Source organism: Miscanthus floridulus, chromosome 9 (assembly GCF_019320115.1).
Source record: "Miscanthus floridulus cultivar M001 chromosome 9, ASM1932011v1, whole genome shotgun sequence".
In the NCBI taxonomy this organism is placed as follows: Eukaryota; Viridiplantae; Streptophyta; class Magnoliopsida; order Poales; family Poaceae; genus Miscanthus; species Miscanthus floridulus.
In genome coordinates, this window is record NC_089588.1 from 142324940 (window position 1) to 142343287 (window position 18348).

General features: G+C 47.6%; 1 protein-coding gene across 2 annotated transcripts in view; it reads left to right on the top strand.

The window, feature by feature from the left end:
- Window positions 1-629: 629 nt before the first annotated feature.
- Window positions 630-18348, top strand: part of LOC136483157 (putative disease resistance protein RGA4) — a 30235-nt gene continuing 12516 nt past the window's right edge. Inside the window, exons 1-3 of one of the 2 annotated variants that reach the window (XR_010765326.1) lie at window positions 630-1558; window positions 2014-5040; window positions 14255-14350. Coding sequence is in view for 1 of the 2 variants with exons in the window: in XM_066480241.1 (XP_066336338.1) it covers window positions 741-1558; window positions 2014-5020 (3825 nt within the window). In the remaining variant the exon portion in view is untranslated. Of the gene's footprint in view, window positions 1559-2013; window positions 5699-14254; window positions 14351-18348 lie in introns of those variants that run through there. The other variant, XM_066480241.1, reaches the window with a different exon arrangement.

The following is an 18348-nucleotide window of genomic DNA, read 5'->3' on the forward strand; positions in this document are numbered from 1 at the left end:
CACTGCTTTGTTGGTCTTAGCGCTAACCATGTGATGGGGTACTCGTTTTCCACTCAGGGCGACTGAAGAAGATGTTTTCTAATCTTTTTTGTTATTTCTAATTGCTGAATGAACATGCTCTCTAATGGCTAGCTGTGACTATATGTTATTGGCGTTGTTCGCTGGTCTCACAAAACCAGACCAGCCAGCTGGTTGCTCTCACAAAATACTGTTCATCATCCTGCCGCTACAGTGTTTTTCTCTCACAGAACCAGTCAGTTTCAGCCAAGTTTCAGACCAGCGAACGGGCTGATTAGGATACAACAATCAATCAAGATGCTCAAAAAAAAAATCAAGATGCCCTGCTACGTCAGGTCCAAAAGGATTCCCAGTGCTGAGCTGTTGCGAGCTGGAAGATGCCCTGCACCCGAGAACAAAAAAATCATGATGCCCTGCCGACGGGCTGAGCTAAATATTTACTATTGCTCCGTCAGGTCCAAAAAGTGCTGAGCTGTTGCGAGCTGGAAGGACGATTTTCCGATTTTCCGTGGACTATGCTTACCGTATGGCAACTTGGCTATGTGGCTGTATACATCCACTTGGCCACTTGGCCCCAAGCTAGGATGTCGAGATGCAAGGAACCCCTTTATTTTCCTCAAAAGTGGCCGGGCACTTTCCCAGACTACCATTCCTTCTCCGCTCAGCCATTGTGTTCCCCTTTGTGCTCTGAGCGTGCGTTCTCGAGAGATCTGAGTGCTCCAATGGCTGAACTAGCAGCCAGCCTGGTGGTTGGGCCGCTGGTGTCCCTGCTGAAGAAGGTGTCCAGCTCTCTCCTGGACCGGTACAACGTGATGGAGGGCATAGAGATGCAGCACGAGATCCTCAAGCGCAAGCTACCTGCCATCCTCGACATCATGGCCGATGCCGAGAAGCAGGCGTCTCGCCGAGGAGGAGTAAAGGCATGGCTTGAGAAGCTCAAGACAGTGGCGTACGAGGCGAACGACGTCTTTGACGAGTTCGAGTATGAGGCACTCCGCCGTCAAGCCAAGAAGGATGGGCACATCACCAAGCTCGACATGGCTCGAGTAAAACTCTTCCTTACTCACAACCGGGTTGCGTTCCGTTGCAGGATGGGAAACAAGCTTAGTCGCATTGTTGAGGCCATCAAGGTCCTTGTGGAAGAAATGAACATTTTTGGATTCGACAAGTTTCAGCTCGAGGCACTAGCATGGAACAGGTGGCGTGAGATGGATTCCATTATCGTCGACCCCGAAAATATTGTTACAAGATCTAGAGATAAGGAGAGGGAGAAAATTATTGAGGTATTGCTCAGCCATCAAGCTAGCAGTGGGCATCTCTTAGTTCTTCCCATCGTTGGAATGGGAGGATTGGGCAAGACCACCCTCGCTCAACTCATATACAACGACCCTCAGGTCAAGGAGCATTTCCAGCTACTAAAGTGGGTGTGTGTCTCAGATAATTTCAATGTCTGTAATCTTGCCAACAAGATATGTAATGAGTCAAAGACAATCCTGGAGGAGGCACTCAACAAGCTTAAGGAACATCTTAGAGGAAAGAGGTATTCTTGCTAGAGCTTATTGCTAACTCAATTCTTTCGCTTTCTATCATGCTTTTATGTTTTATTTATTCTTGCTGAACACTCAGTACATCATGTCATGTATTGTGTACCCCTATGTAATATTTAGATAACATAAGATTGTGCGTGGGTTGTAAAATAAAGTAGTCATGTTTTTTTTTGGATTGTCACATGTAAGAAATATTTACTACTGTGTTCTACCACTATGCAATCCCATAAAAGTACAGCATGGTTCCAAAATGGAAGCTTGAATTATTGACCAAGAACATTATATAGCCACCCCACCCCACGCACATCCAGACATGGCATTAGCTCTAACTAATCTTTTTCTAGAGGTCTGCGGTCTATATAACAACTTCCATTGCAACATAGGCTCTATGCTTGATTTAGGGCCATGCACATAGAAAGGTACTAACAGAAAAAAATGTTCCTAATAGGTATCTTCTTGTATTGGATGACGTATGGAATAAGGATGTTGACAAATGGGGAAAGTTGAAGGAATGCCTTAATCAAGGCGATGTCGGTAGTGCCATATTGACGACGACTCGTGATAAAGAAATAGCTGAATTCATGGGTACGGTAGCTAACAACTCATCATGGAAAAATAAATACCATGATGTGGCAATTTTGGACATAGAATTCATACATGAAATTATTGAAACAAGAGCTTTCGGTTTGCAGAAGACTAAGCCAGAGGAGCTAGTTAAGTTGGTTGGCCCGATTGCAGAGAGATGTGTTCGATCTCCATTGGCAGCCAAAGCATTGGGGTCTGTATTGTGTAACAAGACCACTAAGGAAGAATGGGAGGACATATTACATCGAAGCAGGATATGCGATGACGAGACCGGGATTTTACCTATACTCAAGCTCAGCTATAATGACTTGCCAACTGACATGAAGCAATGCTTTGCCTTTTGTGCTATGTATCCAAAGGATTATCAAATTGATGTTGAAGAGCTTATCCAACTATGGATGGCCAATGGTTATATCTCAGATCAAAACAAGATACCTGCTGAAACCATGGGTAAACGGATTGTCAATGAGATGGTTTCAAGGTCATTCTTCCAGTATGAGGAGCAAAGAAGGATTGGGTATAGTTCTACAACTTTTGTGAAGATCCATGACCTCATGCATGATGTTGCACTTTCTGCTTCAGAGAAGGAGTGTGTTTGTATAACTCATGAATTTATTGAAAGTGGTGACTTGCTTCCTGGTTCTGCCCGCCATATACTTTTTGAAACAAGCCTGGACAAAAAGAGATTAAATTTTTTATTTGGTACTTCGAAGGAGAAGTTTCCACCTATACAAACAATGATGTTTGATAGATCTCTTTATTACTTTGAAGATGTGCCACATTCATCAAAATTTAGTTCTCTCCGAGCACTTTCTATGCCATTATCAGTGGCTCATTTGTCAATAAAACCAAAGCGCTTGTGCCACCTTAGGTACCTTGATCTCTCAGATAATGATGGCATCGAAGCACTTCCAGATGATATAAGCATCCTATATAGTCTCCAGACACTAAAACTTTCTAACTGCAGCAGTCTCAAAAGACTTCGTCATCTCTACACAGATGGGTGCACGAAGCTGGAGTGCATGCCTCCAGAGCTTGGACGAATCACCTCGCTTCGAACAATTACATGGTTTGTAGTGGGAAGTGGCTTGAATTGTAGCAGTCTTGGAGAGCTAAAGGATTTAAATATTGGTGGTTCATTAATGCTAAAGCAGCTCGAAAATGTGACAGTGAGAAGAAATGCAAAAGCAGCCAACCTTGAGAATAAGAAGGATCTGAGACAACTGTCACTAGAGTGGACAAGTGGTAAGGAGGATGAACAACAATGTCATGAGGTGCTACAGAGTCTCGAAGCTCATGATGGACTGCTGGCTCTAGAAATATATTCCTACCAAGGCACCTGTTTCCCATCATGGATGGGTATGTTGAAAAACATGGTTGAGCTTCGGTTATCTAATTGTAGTAAAGTGGATCAGCTTCCTGAATTGGAACAGCTAGCAGAACTACAAGTCCTTCATTTGGAAGGATTGGGAAAATTGCAATTCCTGTGTAGCAGCTGTACATCCTCCACATTTGGAAAGCTTAAGGATCTTAAGCTAGTTAATCTTCAGGTTTTTGATAGATTTTGTGAGGCAACACATGGAGGCACCGTAGCATTTCCTCAGCTTGAGATATTGCACATTGAAGGCTGTAAAAATTTGGCAGCATTACCAGAAGCATCGGGGCTCAGAGAACCGTATGGTGGTGGAGATTATACAGTGGCCCGCTCAGCATTTCCAGAACTGAAGAAGCTCAATTTGGAAGATTTATATAGCTTTGAGAGATGGGAGTCTGCCCTTGAAATTGAAGAAGAACATGCACTGTTCCCTTTGCTTGAGATTCTTGCTATCAAGAAATGCCCAAAGTTAACAACTCTGCCTAGGGCACCAAAGGTCAAAGAACTGGTTTTGCATGAAGCAAATCGACAGATTTCTCTAGGAGGAATCAGAAATATGACGTCACTGTCCAGTTTGTCTTTGAAGGGCGTCAAACTGGATGATAAGGAGGAATGGGACCATCCGTCGTCTGTGGTAGATATGGAACTATGCAGCTGCAGTTTGTTCTTCCAACCACGTGCACTAGCACTGTGGGTTTGCTATGGGCAGCTGCAGGATCTGACAATTGATAGCTGCGATGAGCTTGTGTACTGGCCGGAGAAAGTATTCCAAAGCTTGATTTCCTTGCGGAGGCTACGGATTCAGAACTGCGATAATCTAATTGGATACGCAGCGGCAAATGCTCCTGACCAGGAAACATCAGGAAGGAGCCAACTTTTGCCCCATCTTGAGTCTCTGCAAATATTTCTGTGTGGAAGTCTGGTAGAGGTCTTCAACTCCCCTGCTCTCAAGAGGATGGGTGTTCAAGGATGTTGTAAGCTTGAGTCCCTATACGGCAGGCAACAGTTGAATCAAGAGACTAGTAGTACCCATGACGTGGCAACATCCACACCTGTTGAGGAGAAGCTGTCACCATGGGCGGACCCGGATGTGCTCCTTCCACCATCTTTAGAATCTCTAAGAATATGGCACTGTGACGGGTTGTTAGAGGTTGTCAATCTTCCCTCGTCCCTCAGGCAAATAGATATTCAAACTTGCTCCAAACTACGGTTCATATCAGGCCAGCTGGATGCACTCAAAGATCTGCTAATTTACAAGTGCCCCGAGTTGCGGTCACTAGAATTATTATGCACCATAGATCTCTCAGCACTGGAATCCCTCGTTCTGTGTCGTTGCAAAAGCCTGGCATCCGTGCCCAGTGGGCCAGAACCAGAAGAATACTCATCTCTTCGTCGGCTTACAATTAGGGAGTGCACAGGTATCAAATCGCTCCCTTCAGCTCTGCAGCAGCGACTGCCCGGACAGCGGCCTCGTGGAAGCTGCGTCTGTAGATAATTCCCGTCTTGAAGTTGAAGGTACGCAGCAATATTCTTTCCCGTATATGGTGCATGCATAAATCTTGCGTTCATTTGTGTTATCCTCTTGTAGCTGTTACCTAGTACGTAGTTGCATGCCTGTTTCCTGCCGAAATCCAACAGCTGCCCTCCTCGACCGCTGGTGCTGGCGTGCTGCTGGTGGGAACTGCTGGTGCTGGCATCATAGAACCATGTGTGCCCCATGTTCTTTGATAGATAAGATAGGCTTTGCGTGTCAGCCTTGTCCATTTTTTTTGGCGAATATGTTTTACTCTTCCAGCACTGCACGGCGGGTTTGTTAAGTCCTTAGGATCATCTAGTGTAGATCTACGGGTTGATTCAATTCTGTTTGGTTCAAATTGATCTAGAACATGAATCGGGAGTGGAAGGCAGACTCGGGAGAGGGAGACAGTGTAGAGGCCCATACCTTCGGGTTCGGCAGAGGAGGTAGAGGGGAAGAAATCGCCACGGCAACGGCGACGTAGTGCGTGGTGGTGTAGTCCAGAGGAGAGGACGACAGCGCATCCGGCGGCGCTTCCCATCACTTACAGCGCGCCCGCGATCGGAGGGGCTATCTAGGGTCACTTCGGTGGGAGAGATGCGGCGGTGAACCGCACCACTCGTGCCCTGGCCCCCACCTTTCTCTTTATATATATAGCGCTGTGTGACAGGGGGCCACCGACCAATGGTCGGTTAAGCATCCCCGATCAGGACGCTGTCAAGGGGTCCGATTGGCCGTTGGGCCAATTGGTGGAGATCAAACTAACATTCTCCCCCTTGATCTCACCTTATGACTTAAACTTATCTTACTTACTTTATCTTGTTCCCATTCCATCATAGATCAGTGCATAGAGCGTGCCTCATCGTCACAGTCAGTTGCCATTAGATTTAACAGCTACAATGCACCTATCTGTTTTGAAACAGATACTCAACTAGGCCCTTAGTATCCAGAAATCATAGGCTTTCCCGTAAACCCATGTCGACTGTCTGAACGCACAGGGTGGTAAGCTTTTGGTAAGCGGATCCGCAAGTACTTACTCGGTACTTATGTGCTCAATGCTTTCAAATGATTCTGGATTTTCTCCTTTACAACATATAACTTAGTGTCAATGTGTTTGGCAGCACACTTGACCTGTTGTCTTAGTGATGTAGACTAGGCCCGATCTTCCGAAAGGTATGATAGCGTCGATTGGTGGAGACTCGACGTTCACGATCTAGGCTTCGAATCAAGACTGATTCGGACCCCCGCAACCATTACACCACTGCTCCATTGGTTATCAACCATGCGAATGCGATTGACCTCGCCGAGAAGGCTCTCCTGCAAGCGAATCGAGAACACAAGCAAGAACGGGATAAACGCAATCTAAAATTGTAAATAAATATGAGGCTTATGATAACGAGAAGGATTTCAAGTCATTATTCGAAAGGACTAATCGTCATAGGCGAACAAGATCAAGAACTGGGGCCCTGGTTCACAGCAAGCAGCCTTGGCGGCACAGTTGCAGCAAAATGATGTCTGTTTCCCAAGGAAATCAAGAACTAAACAAAACCCCAAACCCTAAGGAGAGCGATGGCTACTATTTATAGAGTCTTGGGCGTCACCCCCTGGACGCGCCCCCTAATGGGCCCAAATACAATACACGGTCCAACGGACCAAAAGACGGTGTCGCAGCACCCTGACAGATTCTGGATGCTGACTTGTTTCGATGATTCCCGTTGATTCCGAAGAGCTTTTGACGTGAGACCACTTGGATTGGCTTCCTTATGAACAACCTGTTTGGGAGGCCGTAAACGATCGTGGATTATTTACTGCTGGCTGGTTTGGTGTGAGAGAAAAACACTGCTCCCGACTGGAAATTTACGATCGTTTACGAGCAAGCGAACAGGGTGGAAATTGGCTTTCCATCCATATGTGGATTGTCGAAAACAGAGTCCGGATGCGTCCTGGGTGACCAGTTTAAGACAGACTGGTCCTGGAGGCCGAGGCAGACTCAAACTTGAGTTGCTTTGGGCCTTCACCTCGGGGACTCAAACCGAATTAGCCTCGGACCTCTTTATTGACTTGGACACCCTTGCTGGCCTCCTACCCCTCCATACCATGCGCCAAACATGGTCATATGCATGAGTGTCATGTCCTCATCACTTAGGAGTTAACTTACTTTAAATGGTTATTGCTGTTGTTTACCATTCTTAAATCCGGGTACTAATTCTCTTAACCTTCTTTTGCCTGTTCCTTAAGCCTCATGTCAAGCTATACTATGGTATGCATCACTGATGACATCACAACTGTTTCTTTAGAGTTTTACACAATAATACTTCAACTGCGAGTGTTAGCAACTACTGTGGATTTTACTACACATCTCGTCAAGACTTAACATTTGTACCCTCAACTATTTGAGAGTACTTATTCTTTCTTACTCAGCATGAGGCCTATGATACTTTGTAAAATTGCAAGACATTCTCAACTCTATTCCAGTGATCTATATCTGGACTGGACTTCTGCCAAAATATCCCGGATACGTAAACTACGTCAGGGTAAGTTCTTATTTGTACTTGTACACTCATCAAGCTTCCAACAGCTAAAGCATATGGAACTATGTTCATTTGATCGATCTCATATCGGTTCTTGGAACACTTAAAGTTTCCAAATCTATTACCCTTGACTATAGGAGTAGGCGTAGGTTTACTCGCATGCATACTTTATTTCTTTAGAATCTTTTCCAAGTATGCCTTTGCGATAGTCCTAATACCCCATTTTCTTCTATCTCGGTGAATTTCAATTCCTAGAACCAATGACGCTTCACCAAGATTATTCACATTGAAACTTGAGGACAAAACTTCTTCTTCTCCAATGACAGATTAACATCACTACTAGTGAGTAGAATGTCATCTATTCATAGGATGTGGAAAATGAATTTTCCATTCTTGAACTTCACATAAACGCTATTGTCCTTCTCATTTTTTTTAAAACCCAAACTTTCTTATCGTTTCATCAACTTCAAGTACTACTGTCTAGGGACTTATTTTTAACCCATAAATGAATTTCTACAGGCGGCATCCCATACATTCTTTTTCTTCCATGACAAAACCTTTTGGCTGTGCCATATTAACGTTTTCATACAAATCCCCGTTGAGGAATGCCGTCTTTACATCCATCTGATGTAACTCTAAATCGTAATGTGCCAATAACACCATTTTGATTCTAAAGAATTATTGCATGAGTCTAGAGAGAAAACTCTCATCGTAATCTATTCATCCTCTTTACGTAAAGCCTTTTGCTACAAGTCATGCTTTATATCTTTCTACATTCCCTTTGGAGTCACATTTTGTCTTGTAGACCCATTTACAGCCTACTATTTTGTCTCCATTAGAAATTTCATCTAAGTCCCAAACAACGTTGGTATTCATCGAATTCATTTCAACTTCCATAGCTTTTTGCCATTTAAACGAGTAAACGCTTCTCATGGCTTCTTCAAATGAGGTGGGATCATCCTCCTTTTGAATTTTTTCACTAACATAGACTTCATAGTCATCAGAAAACTTGTTTACTAATTCTTCGAGACCTTCTAGGGTCTCAGCTACTGGCACTTTCATATGGGGCTGTTGTTGCTCTTCATTGCTAAGAGGCAATTGATTCTACATGCTCCTGTATAACAAGATCCTTGTTTACATTATTCATATTCTTCGAAGAGCTAACAAAAGGTGTTGTATTGGTCATACAACATCAACAAGTATTGAGAAACTTGTTGTTCCTGAGTCACTGGAGTGGGCACACAGTCCCTCTTCTCTTCAAGTCTTAGGTCTCTACATACCTCTACATACCATGCTCCCCCTGATCTTCCCATCTTTTCTAAAAATGGTGTTTCTTCAAATATCTTATTTTGGGTTTAATCTGTTAACATCTTTGAGGCTAACTACGCTATCTTCCTGTTGCAACTTTAAAAGGTCTAGGAATTTAGCTATTTCTCTACTTAGGGGTATCATTATTGTGACAGTTGTACTCCTCCAATGGTCGCATTCATCTTAATTAACCTTTATCTCACTCTTAATGAAGAGTATCTTTCTTAATTGATTTTTATCTCACTCTTAATGAAGAGTATTTTTCTTAATTGATCTTAATATTCTCCCCCTCAAAATAAGGCATTAACTTTTCTGCCATAATTTTGAGAACTATTTAGAAAGCCTGTGAACGAGGAGACACTTATAACTTACTATATTCACATGATTATGTCACGTAAACAAAGTTATTTCTTGACCTGTTTAGGAGTATACTTTCCTTATTTTACTTCAAGAACTCAACGAGGTCTTTCATTAGCAGTACTTTTGCAAGTCACACTTGCATCTTTTCTTATCTTTTGGTTAGTATTGACCATGACGATGCATTTTTATGGTGCCACGGTCAATACTAGGACATCATAAGAGCTACCAAAACTTCTCTCGCTATGCGGGATACAAAACATGTGAATCATCACAAAATTTCTCCCGCCATGCAGGATTGACTAGCATAAGTACTATGCCAAAACTTCTCCCCACGCGGGATAAATCTATACAAAACTTAGTCATGATGACTAAAACATTCACTTATACTTTATTTTCCAATTAAATCTTCCCGTTGGTTCCAATTTAATCAGAAAATTAATAAACTAACAAAAACAGTTCTAAACTGGCTTGACTCAAGCCTTTTCATTCACATAGCCCAGCATTGCAGCCCGTTGGCATGCAGCCGAGTGATTTCGTCGGTTAAATAAACAAGGTGCTTCTACATCAATTCTACATCACCGTTGGGCAGAAAATAGATTTAATGCATAAAACTTATAAATTAACTTGAAATACATATAACTACTCTTCAAAATTAATTTCTCCCGTTGGTTCGAATTTAATTAGAAGATAATCAACTTCATTGCAGCAGAAACATGTTAATAAAATACATTCTATTAGTTAAGGAGCATTTCTTGGTCCTTATCTACTCTCTGAAAAATTGATCATATTGGTGTGAAATTTATCAGAGATTTAAACCTCAAACTTGAACTCATTATAATATTGTCATCATCAATGTTGGTCAGAAAATGACAATACCATAATCTTACTTAAACAAAACGGACTACTCTTCTAATTTAAAATTTTTCATTGGTTCCAATTTAATTAGAGGATAAACATAATCATAATTTACTAAATATAACTGCTCTTCAAATTAAATTCTCCGGTTGGTTCGAATTTAATTAGTAGATAATAAACATTAAACTTTGCAGCGGAAACTTAAACATAATTTATGAATTTTACCCACAGGAAAATTCTCTTTACTAATTTTTCTTTAAGCCATTAATCATTTTCTAGGAAATAACAATTTACTAGAAAAAGAAAAAAGAAAAAAAATAGAAAAGAGGAAATGGACTCTGTTCAGTACTGCTCCTTGGGCCCAACCGGCAAAGCGCCCTGGCCCAACTACGCGCGCGCGCGCCCGCATCGCCTCCTAGGCGACAACATGGGTCTGGGCTAGGAAAGCGGCCTAGTGCTTGTGCCCGCCTGGGCTTAAACTCGGCCCGGTTGATCTGTGCCGTCTATTTTCATTCGACGGCCACGCGGTGATCTCGGGCGAACAAAAACCCCACGCGACGTCGTCTCTCCCGAACCCTAGGTCATTCGGGTCTCCCTCTCCTCTCTCTCAGCGCAGCGAATGGCAGAGCGCAGCGGTCACCGAGTGAGTGAGTGCAGAGAGCCACCGGAGCGAGCCCACGGTGGAGGGATGGTGGCGCAGTCGCTGGCCCCTCACCGGCGCACGCGCTCTCCAGCGGGTGAGCGTGCCGCCGTCGAGCGGCCTAGCGGCGGCGCCCTAGCACGGCTGTGGAGCAGAGGTGCAGAGATCCTTCCCGGAGAGCTCCGGTGAGTGGAGGCCGGCGAGGTAAGCCACCTCCCTAGCCCTTCCCTTTGCCCTGCTTCTTGTCTCTGTTTGATTCTTCTTTCTCTTCTTCTCGGAGCTAATCCGATTTGGGTTAGGGTTAGGGTTAGGGTTATGATTTTGTTCAACCAGTTAGAGTTTGGCCGAACCCACTGCTACTGTTTTTATTACCCAGATCCATCTACGTGACTTCAGGTTTGGGTGTGGGTCGATCCGAATCGGGCCGAATCGAACCTTCTTTGTTCTATTGTTCTTCCCCTTCTAGGGTTATGGTTTGAAACCCTCTGCTTTGATCCGAATAAGATCTATCTCATCTGCTTCTAAACTGCTACCCCTGACACGATCTACAAACTAGATCAATGGCTTTGATACCATTGTTAAGTGCTTAGGATCATCTAGGTGTAGATCTACGGGTTGATTCAATTCTGTTTGGTTCAAATTGATCTGGAACATGAATCGGGAGTTGAAGGCAAACTCAGGAGAGGGAAACAGTGTAGGGGCCCATACCTTCGGGTTTGACAGAGGAGGTAGAGGGGAAGAAATCGCCACAGCAGCGGCGACGTAGTGCATGGCAGTGTAGTCTAGAGGACGGCGATGCATCCAGCAGCGCTTCCCATCACTTGCAGCGCGCCCGCGATTGGAGGGGCTATATAGGGTCACTTCGGTGGGAGAGTTGCGGCGATGAACCTCGTCACTTGTGCCCTAGCCCCCACCTTTCTCTTTATATATATAGCGTTGTGTGACAGGGGCCCGCCGACCAGTGGTCGGTTAAGCGTCCCCGATCAGGACGCGGTCAAGGGGTCCGATTGGCTGTTGGGCCAATTGGTGGAGATCAAACTAACAGGGTTTTCTACATTCTCAACTGCATTTCCATGCATATGTCGACGTATTCACAATAGAGTTGTATTTTAAATTGGATCTAGTTCATCTAGCCTCTTTTCTTGACAAGAAACTCGAGGCCAAGTTTTTGATCGAAATTAGCACATATAGATTTTAAATTTTATTGAATTTCCATGATTCTACTGCATATATTGTTCTTGTGTTCTACATGGCTGCCTGGGCATCGTCTCTACCTCACTGCTCCTCTCTTTCTCCTTGGTGGCTTTAATTTATCAACTAGAGTTTTCATATCTCAACTCTCGACCATGCCCATGAGTTATTTAAAATTGGACCAAATTTATACCGGCTGTTGACTACTTGGTCTTCGCTCAAGAGTAAAGACCCCAACCCAAATGTCGCCGTCGCCACTGATTGACATGGAGGAGCAACGACAGCGGCTCGTCATCGGCGATCCAAATCTAAAAGGATGCTTTTGCATTTGCAAGGACTCAAAAAGCTGAACATGGACTCAAAAAGCTGAACATGGAGTCATGCAACGCATATGATCGGAGTAGTAATAAAAATAAAAATAAAAATAGAACATGAGGAGGGACGGAAAGAGAGGCACTGCTTCTGCTATCACTATCAGCTACCTCCATCTGCCTTTCCTTCCAACGAAAGGCTGCCAATCCAATCGCGATGGTGGCCCATATGGTTGTCGGGCCTAATATAAAGTCATAAGAAGGTCCATGCTTGCAGCCCATTTCTCTTACCAGGCCTGGACCTTTCCTATCCACTCCGCACGAGTCTCCTCTAGCTTGCTAAGCGCTTCTATACTAGGAGAGAGGCGAACCGACCTATAGGGCGAGCAAGGGCGGCCGCCCTAGGACCCTACCCTGCTATCCTCCGGCCAGTGACGGCGTCCGCCAAGCCCCAGGTGTCACTATGTGGAACGGGAGCTTTGTCGTGTGCCTAGGGCACACGACAAAGCCACTAAAACACTCGGCAAACCCTTTGCCGAGTGTAACACTCGGCAAAGGGCACATGGCAAAAATTCTATCGGCAAACTAACTTTGCCGAGTGTTTTTTTGTCAGGAACTTGCCGAGTGCCCAAAAAACACTCGGCCAACAATTTTTCAGAAAAAATAAAGAAAAACCAAGCCGCCGTCTTCTCCTCCCTCTCGCCACGCCGCCACCACGCCCCTCCACGCCGCACCACCACCACGCCGCACCACCACCACGCCGTGCCGCCACCATGCCGCGCCACCACGCCCAAGCCGCCGCCACGCCCGCCACCACCACCACGCCCGTCGCCGCCGAATCTGGAGAGGGAGGGCCGGGAGGGGGTCAGCGCCACCGGATCTGGGAGAGGGAGGGACGAGAGGGGGTTGGCGCCGCCGGATCCAGGAGGGGGAGGAGGGCCAGGAGAGGGAGGCACCGGATCTAGTGAGGGGAGGGTGGGGCCGAGCCAAAGAGGGAGGGGAGGGGGCACGCGAGGGTGCGGGAGAGAGGGGTAGGGGAAGGAGGCGGTGTGCGGGAGAGGGGAGCGGGGGGCAGGGGAAGGAGGGGCGTGCGGGGGGTGTGGGAGAGGGGAGCGGGGGGGGCAGGGAAGTTTATTTGCGTCGGGTGGGGGCTTTGCCGAGTGCGCTGGATCTGGCACTCGACAAATACTTTGTATGCCGAGTGTTTTAATAAAAACACTCGGCAAATAACATGTATGCCGAGTGTTTTAATTTTACCGAGTGTTTTTCGAAAAGCACTCGGCAAAGAGATATTTGCCGAGTGCCTGAGGGAATGCACTCGGTAAACATAAAAACACTCAGGCAAATTTAAGGATTCTGGTAGTGTGTGAGCGCTGGTCACAACGACCGAGCGACGGGAGGTTGAAGATGCACCAGCGTTGCTTTTTCCGTCTGGCCAACTAGGCCCACCCAATCGCCCATTTTCTAGCCTGTTAGGCCCCTTGGCTTTGGCCTTTAGGGACAGTCGGCAAGCAGAAGCAGGAACCATGCACACAACCACTCGCTGTCTCGGACGCTCGACAGCGTGGCGTTGGCTCCAGCCCATGCCCCTTGTCCCGGCGTCCCTGGATTCTGACCCTGCTCTCGCCTAATAAATCCCAACGACGACGGGCGGCCGGGCTCGGCAAACAGCCGTAGGCAGCAGCAGCCGGCCAGGCATGCCTGTGGCTAGCGCGCCTGCGCCGCTGCCCGCTGTGGCCTGCCCCTGGCGGCTGGACCTGGGTGGCTTTGTTTTGTTTGTTTTTTTGGTGATTGTTGTTGTTGAATGCTGATGCTATGAATGGGGAAGATGAAGCCATGGGGGGAAGAGATGAAGCTGGAGATGGTGATGGGTTTAACACAGGATTGGGGGAAGATGAGTTTACCTCCAAAGCGGCCTCCATGCTCTTAGAGTTTTAGGATTGGTATGTTTGACATTTTTTGTTACATGTTTCCTCATTTATCACTTACTCATTGCTAAATTTTATTTTAATTGCAGGTTGTTTATGTTTTTTTTTGTTTTGATCATTTCATGTATGGTAAATTATTTGGATTATGGAACAAAAATTCTCCTTATGTGCTTTTCACATGAAAGGTAATCATGTTCAAACTTCTTCTACACCATTTGTTTTCTGAATTACATGTTAGAATATAATTATTATGTGATATACCAATATATATACGATATACGTACATAGTTAGACCGATACATCGGCAAAGTTCGCTATATGTATATAGCGGTCTACCCTAGCTCATATTTTTGGCTGGGTCCACCAGCAGTAGTAGGAGCACATGCATTTCTTGGTGTTAATCTTCTAACCATGTCATGTCATCCCAATATGATTGCGAAATGTCTATAAATATATAGCTAATCTATAATATGTGTTGTTTGTATGCTTTAATGCCTCTCTTAGCGTGATCCGTTGATGCTAACGTCGTGCCCGGACGCCACACATGTTGGTCCTGACGTCACAGATGACCCAATATTAGAGGAGTTCGCAGTCTCGCTCACTGTCAGCCGGACCGTGAGAGGCCCTTCACCAGAGCGCCGGTCTACAACTCTGATGACCGCTTCTCCAGATGAGGCCCCGTTGGAGGCCATCCGTGCGTGCATCTACAATCCTCCATCCCCCTATCCCTTAGGTGTTGATGTATGTACGAAGGACGAGAAGGGCTATCCACTAGACTTTGGCCCGCCCAAGCCCACGACAAACGTTGACCTACTCAGCATGCCGCCGTGGAACCACCATCCGGTCGTGGTCAGTGACACCTCCGCCACACGCTGTCGGGGACCAATACTAGGGTCCCCGAAGGATGAGCAAATAATCATCAAACATTGATTCGTCCGAGCAGTCAAGAGCGTGACTATAGCTCCAACCGACCCCTGAGGGTTGCCTCTGCCTCACTCGACACCGAGGCTGCGGGCTCCGCCTCACCCGACCCCTGAGGCTGGCTCCGCCTCGCTCGACCTTTGTGGGCGGGCTCTGCCTCGCCCGATACCGAGGCCATGGGCTCCGCCTCACCCGACCCCTGAGGGTGGCTCCGCCTCGCCCGACCTTTGGGGGCGGGCTCTGTCTTGCCCGACACCGAGGCCGTAGGCTCCACCTTGCCCGACACCTGAGGGTTGGCTCTGCCTCGCCCAACACCAAGGCCGCGGGCTCCGCCTCGCCCGACCCCTAAGGGTGGCTCCACCTCGCCCGACCTCTAGGGGTGGGCTACCACCAGGCGGCAGGCAGTGCCCCGCGGTCCCAGTGCATGAGCGTCTCGGCCACAACTGTGACACACACGACACCCTCAACGCCCGCAGACGTACCCGCGACGATCGGAGAGAGGGAGCTAGCCGCGGCTATCACCCTCATCATGGCAGACGCTACGACAGCGGCGAGGACCAAAGTCCGAGCCTCGGCCTGTTGGTGCCTTAGGCCTTTGGCCGACACATCCTCAATGCCGCCTTCCCACCAAGGTACCGACCACCAACCAACGTCCCGAAATACTCTAGGGAAACAAACCTTGGACTGTGGCTCGAGGATTATCGGCTCACCTGCAAGCCGGTGGAGCGGATAACGATAATTTCATTATCCGCAACCTCCCATTGTTCCTGGTCGATTCGACACGAACATGGTTGGAACACCTTCCACCCAACAGAATCCAAAGTTGGGCGAACCTAAAAGAGATCTTCGTGGGGTACTTTCAGGGCATGTACAAGCGCCCTAGGAACCCATGGGATCTCAAGAACCGCCGACAGAAGGGTGGAGAAACCCTTCATGGTATATCCGGCGCTTCTCCCGGCAGTGCAATGAGCTTCCTAACGTTGCCGATGCTGACGTTATAGGAGCTTTCCTGTCTGGGACTACCTACGAGTCCCTGGTTCACAAGCTAGTACGTAAGGGCCCATGAACCAGCAAGGAGCTCCTCGACATTGCCACCAGCCATGCCTCAGGCAAGGAGGCAGTTGAAGCGATCTTCGACCGACTAAAAGCCAAGGCGAAGCGGGACGAGGACGCTAGTGTGGGCGCCTCCAACCGTCCCGTCAAGAAGAAGAACAAGCAGCAGCACGAGGGCTCTCTCGTGGCCGCCGCTGACCATAGGGGGGGTTAGAAGCCCACGGAGGGCACCCTAAACCACTTCAAGAAGTTGCTCGAGGGGCCATGCCAGAACCATGCCTTCCCCGTCAAGTATCTATACAAGCACTATGACCTCATGAAGCGGTTCTTGTCCAGAGGCTCCAACAAAGGGGAGCATAGGAAGGACCCCGACCCGACCACGGACGATGCCGAGGGGAAGGACGGTGGCTTTCTGACGCTAGATGGCTGCCTCATGATCTTCAGAGGGTTGGTGGCCTACGACTCCAAGCGTTGCCAGAAGCTCACGCGCCATGAGGTCTATACGGCCGAGCCGACAGCACCTACCTTCCTCTGTTGGTCGGAGCCCACCATAACCTTTGACCGGACCGACCACCCGGAGAGCATCCCACAACCTAGGAGATACCCGCTTGTGGTCGACCTGATCGTTGGCACGAAGCGGCTCACCAAGGTACTGATGGATGGAGGCAGTAGCCTCAACATCATGTATGCCGAGACGCTCGACGCTATGGGCATCGACCGAGAGCGCATCTGACCGATCGGAGCGCCTTTCCATGGCATCGTGCCTAGAAAGCAGACTGTGCCACTTGGGTAGATCGACTTGCTCATCACTTTGGGGGTCTGTCCAACTATAGGACGGAGACCCTCACCTTCGAAGTGGTTGGGTTCCGCGGAACCTACCACGCCATCCTGGGATGACCATGCTACGCAAAGTTCATGGCCGTCCCCAGCTACACCTACCTAAAGCTAAAGATGCCGGGCCCAAGCAGGGTCATCACCATCGACACCTCCTTCCAGCGCGCCTATGAGTGCGAGGTCGAGTGCTATGATCACGCCATGGCAATCATCGCCTTTGGAGAGCTAGCGGTCAGCCGGGTCTTTCAAGCTAGTGGAGGGCGCCAAGGAAGTCCTCATAGACCCCAGCAACCCTGAGGGCAAAGTGGTGCGAATTGGCACCACACTTTCCTCCAAATAGAAAAGCACGCTCATCGGCTTTCTCCGCGCCAATAGAGACATCTTTGCGTGGAAACCCTCGGACATGCCGGGCATTCCGAGGGAAGTCGCCGAGCATGCCTTCAAGATCCACCCAGGCTCCAAGCTGATGAAGCAATGCCTATGTTGATTCAACGAGGGGAAACGCAGGACCATCGGTGAGGAGATCGCAAAGCTTTTGGTAGCTGGGTTCATCAAGGAAGTGTACCACCCCGAGTGGTTAGCCAATCCTATTCTTGTACGAAAGAAGAGTGGGAAATAGAGGATGTGTGTTGCCTACATGGGTCTCAACAAAGCATGCCCAAAGGATCTGTTTCCTTTACAGCGCATAGACCAAATAGTCAACTCTACCTCAGGGTGTGAAACCATTTGCTTCCTTGATGCGTACTCCGGGTACCATCAAATCATGATGAAAGAGTTCGACCAGCTCGCGACATCTTTTGTCACCCCCTTCGGATTGTTCTACTATGTCACGATGTCGTTTGGTCTAAAGAACGCTAGGGCTACATACCAGCGTTGTATGCTCAAGTGTTTCGGAGACCTCATCGGGCAAACCGTTGAGGCCTATGTAGACGACATCATGGTCAAGTCCAAATGGGCTGACCAGCTCATAGATGATCTTGAGCATACCTTCGCAAAACTCCGAGCAAATGACATTAAGCTCAACCCCGAGAAGTGTGTTTTTGGGGTCTCGAGGGGCATGCTTCTTGGTTTCATCATCTCCGAGCATGGCATCGAGGCCAACCCAGAGAAGATCTCGGCCATCACAAGGATGGTCTTGATTCAGAACATAAAGGGGGTACAGCGAGTTATAGGGTGTCTCGCCGTGCTCAGCCGCTTCATCTTGCACCTCGACGAATGAGGTCTCCCCCTTTATCAACTTCTAAAGAAGGTCGACCACTTCGAATGGACGTCCGAGGCCCAAGAGGCACTTGACACGGTCAAGCAACTTCTGACGAAGGCCCCGATCCAGGTTCCTCCGACCGAAGGAGAACCCCTTCTGCTCTACAATGCGGCC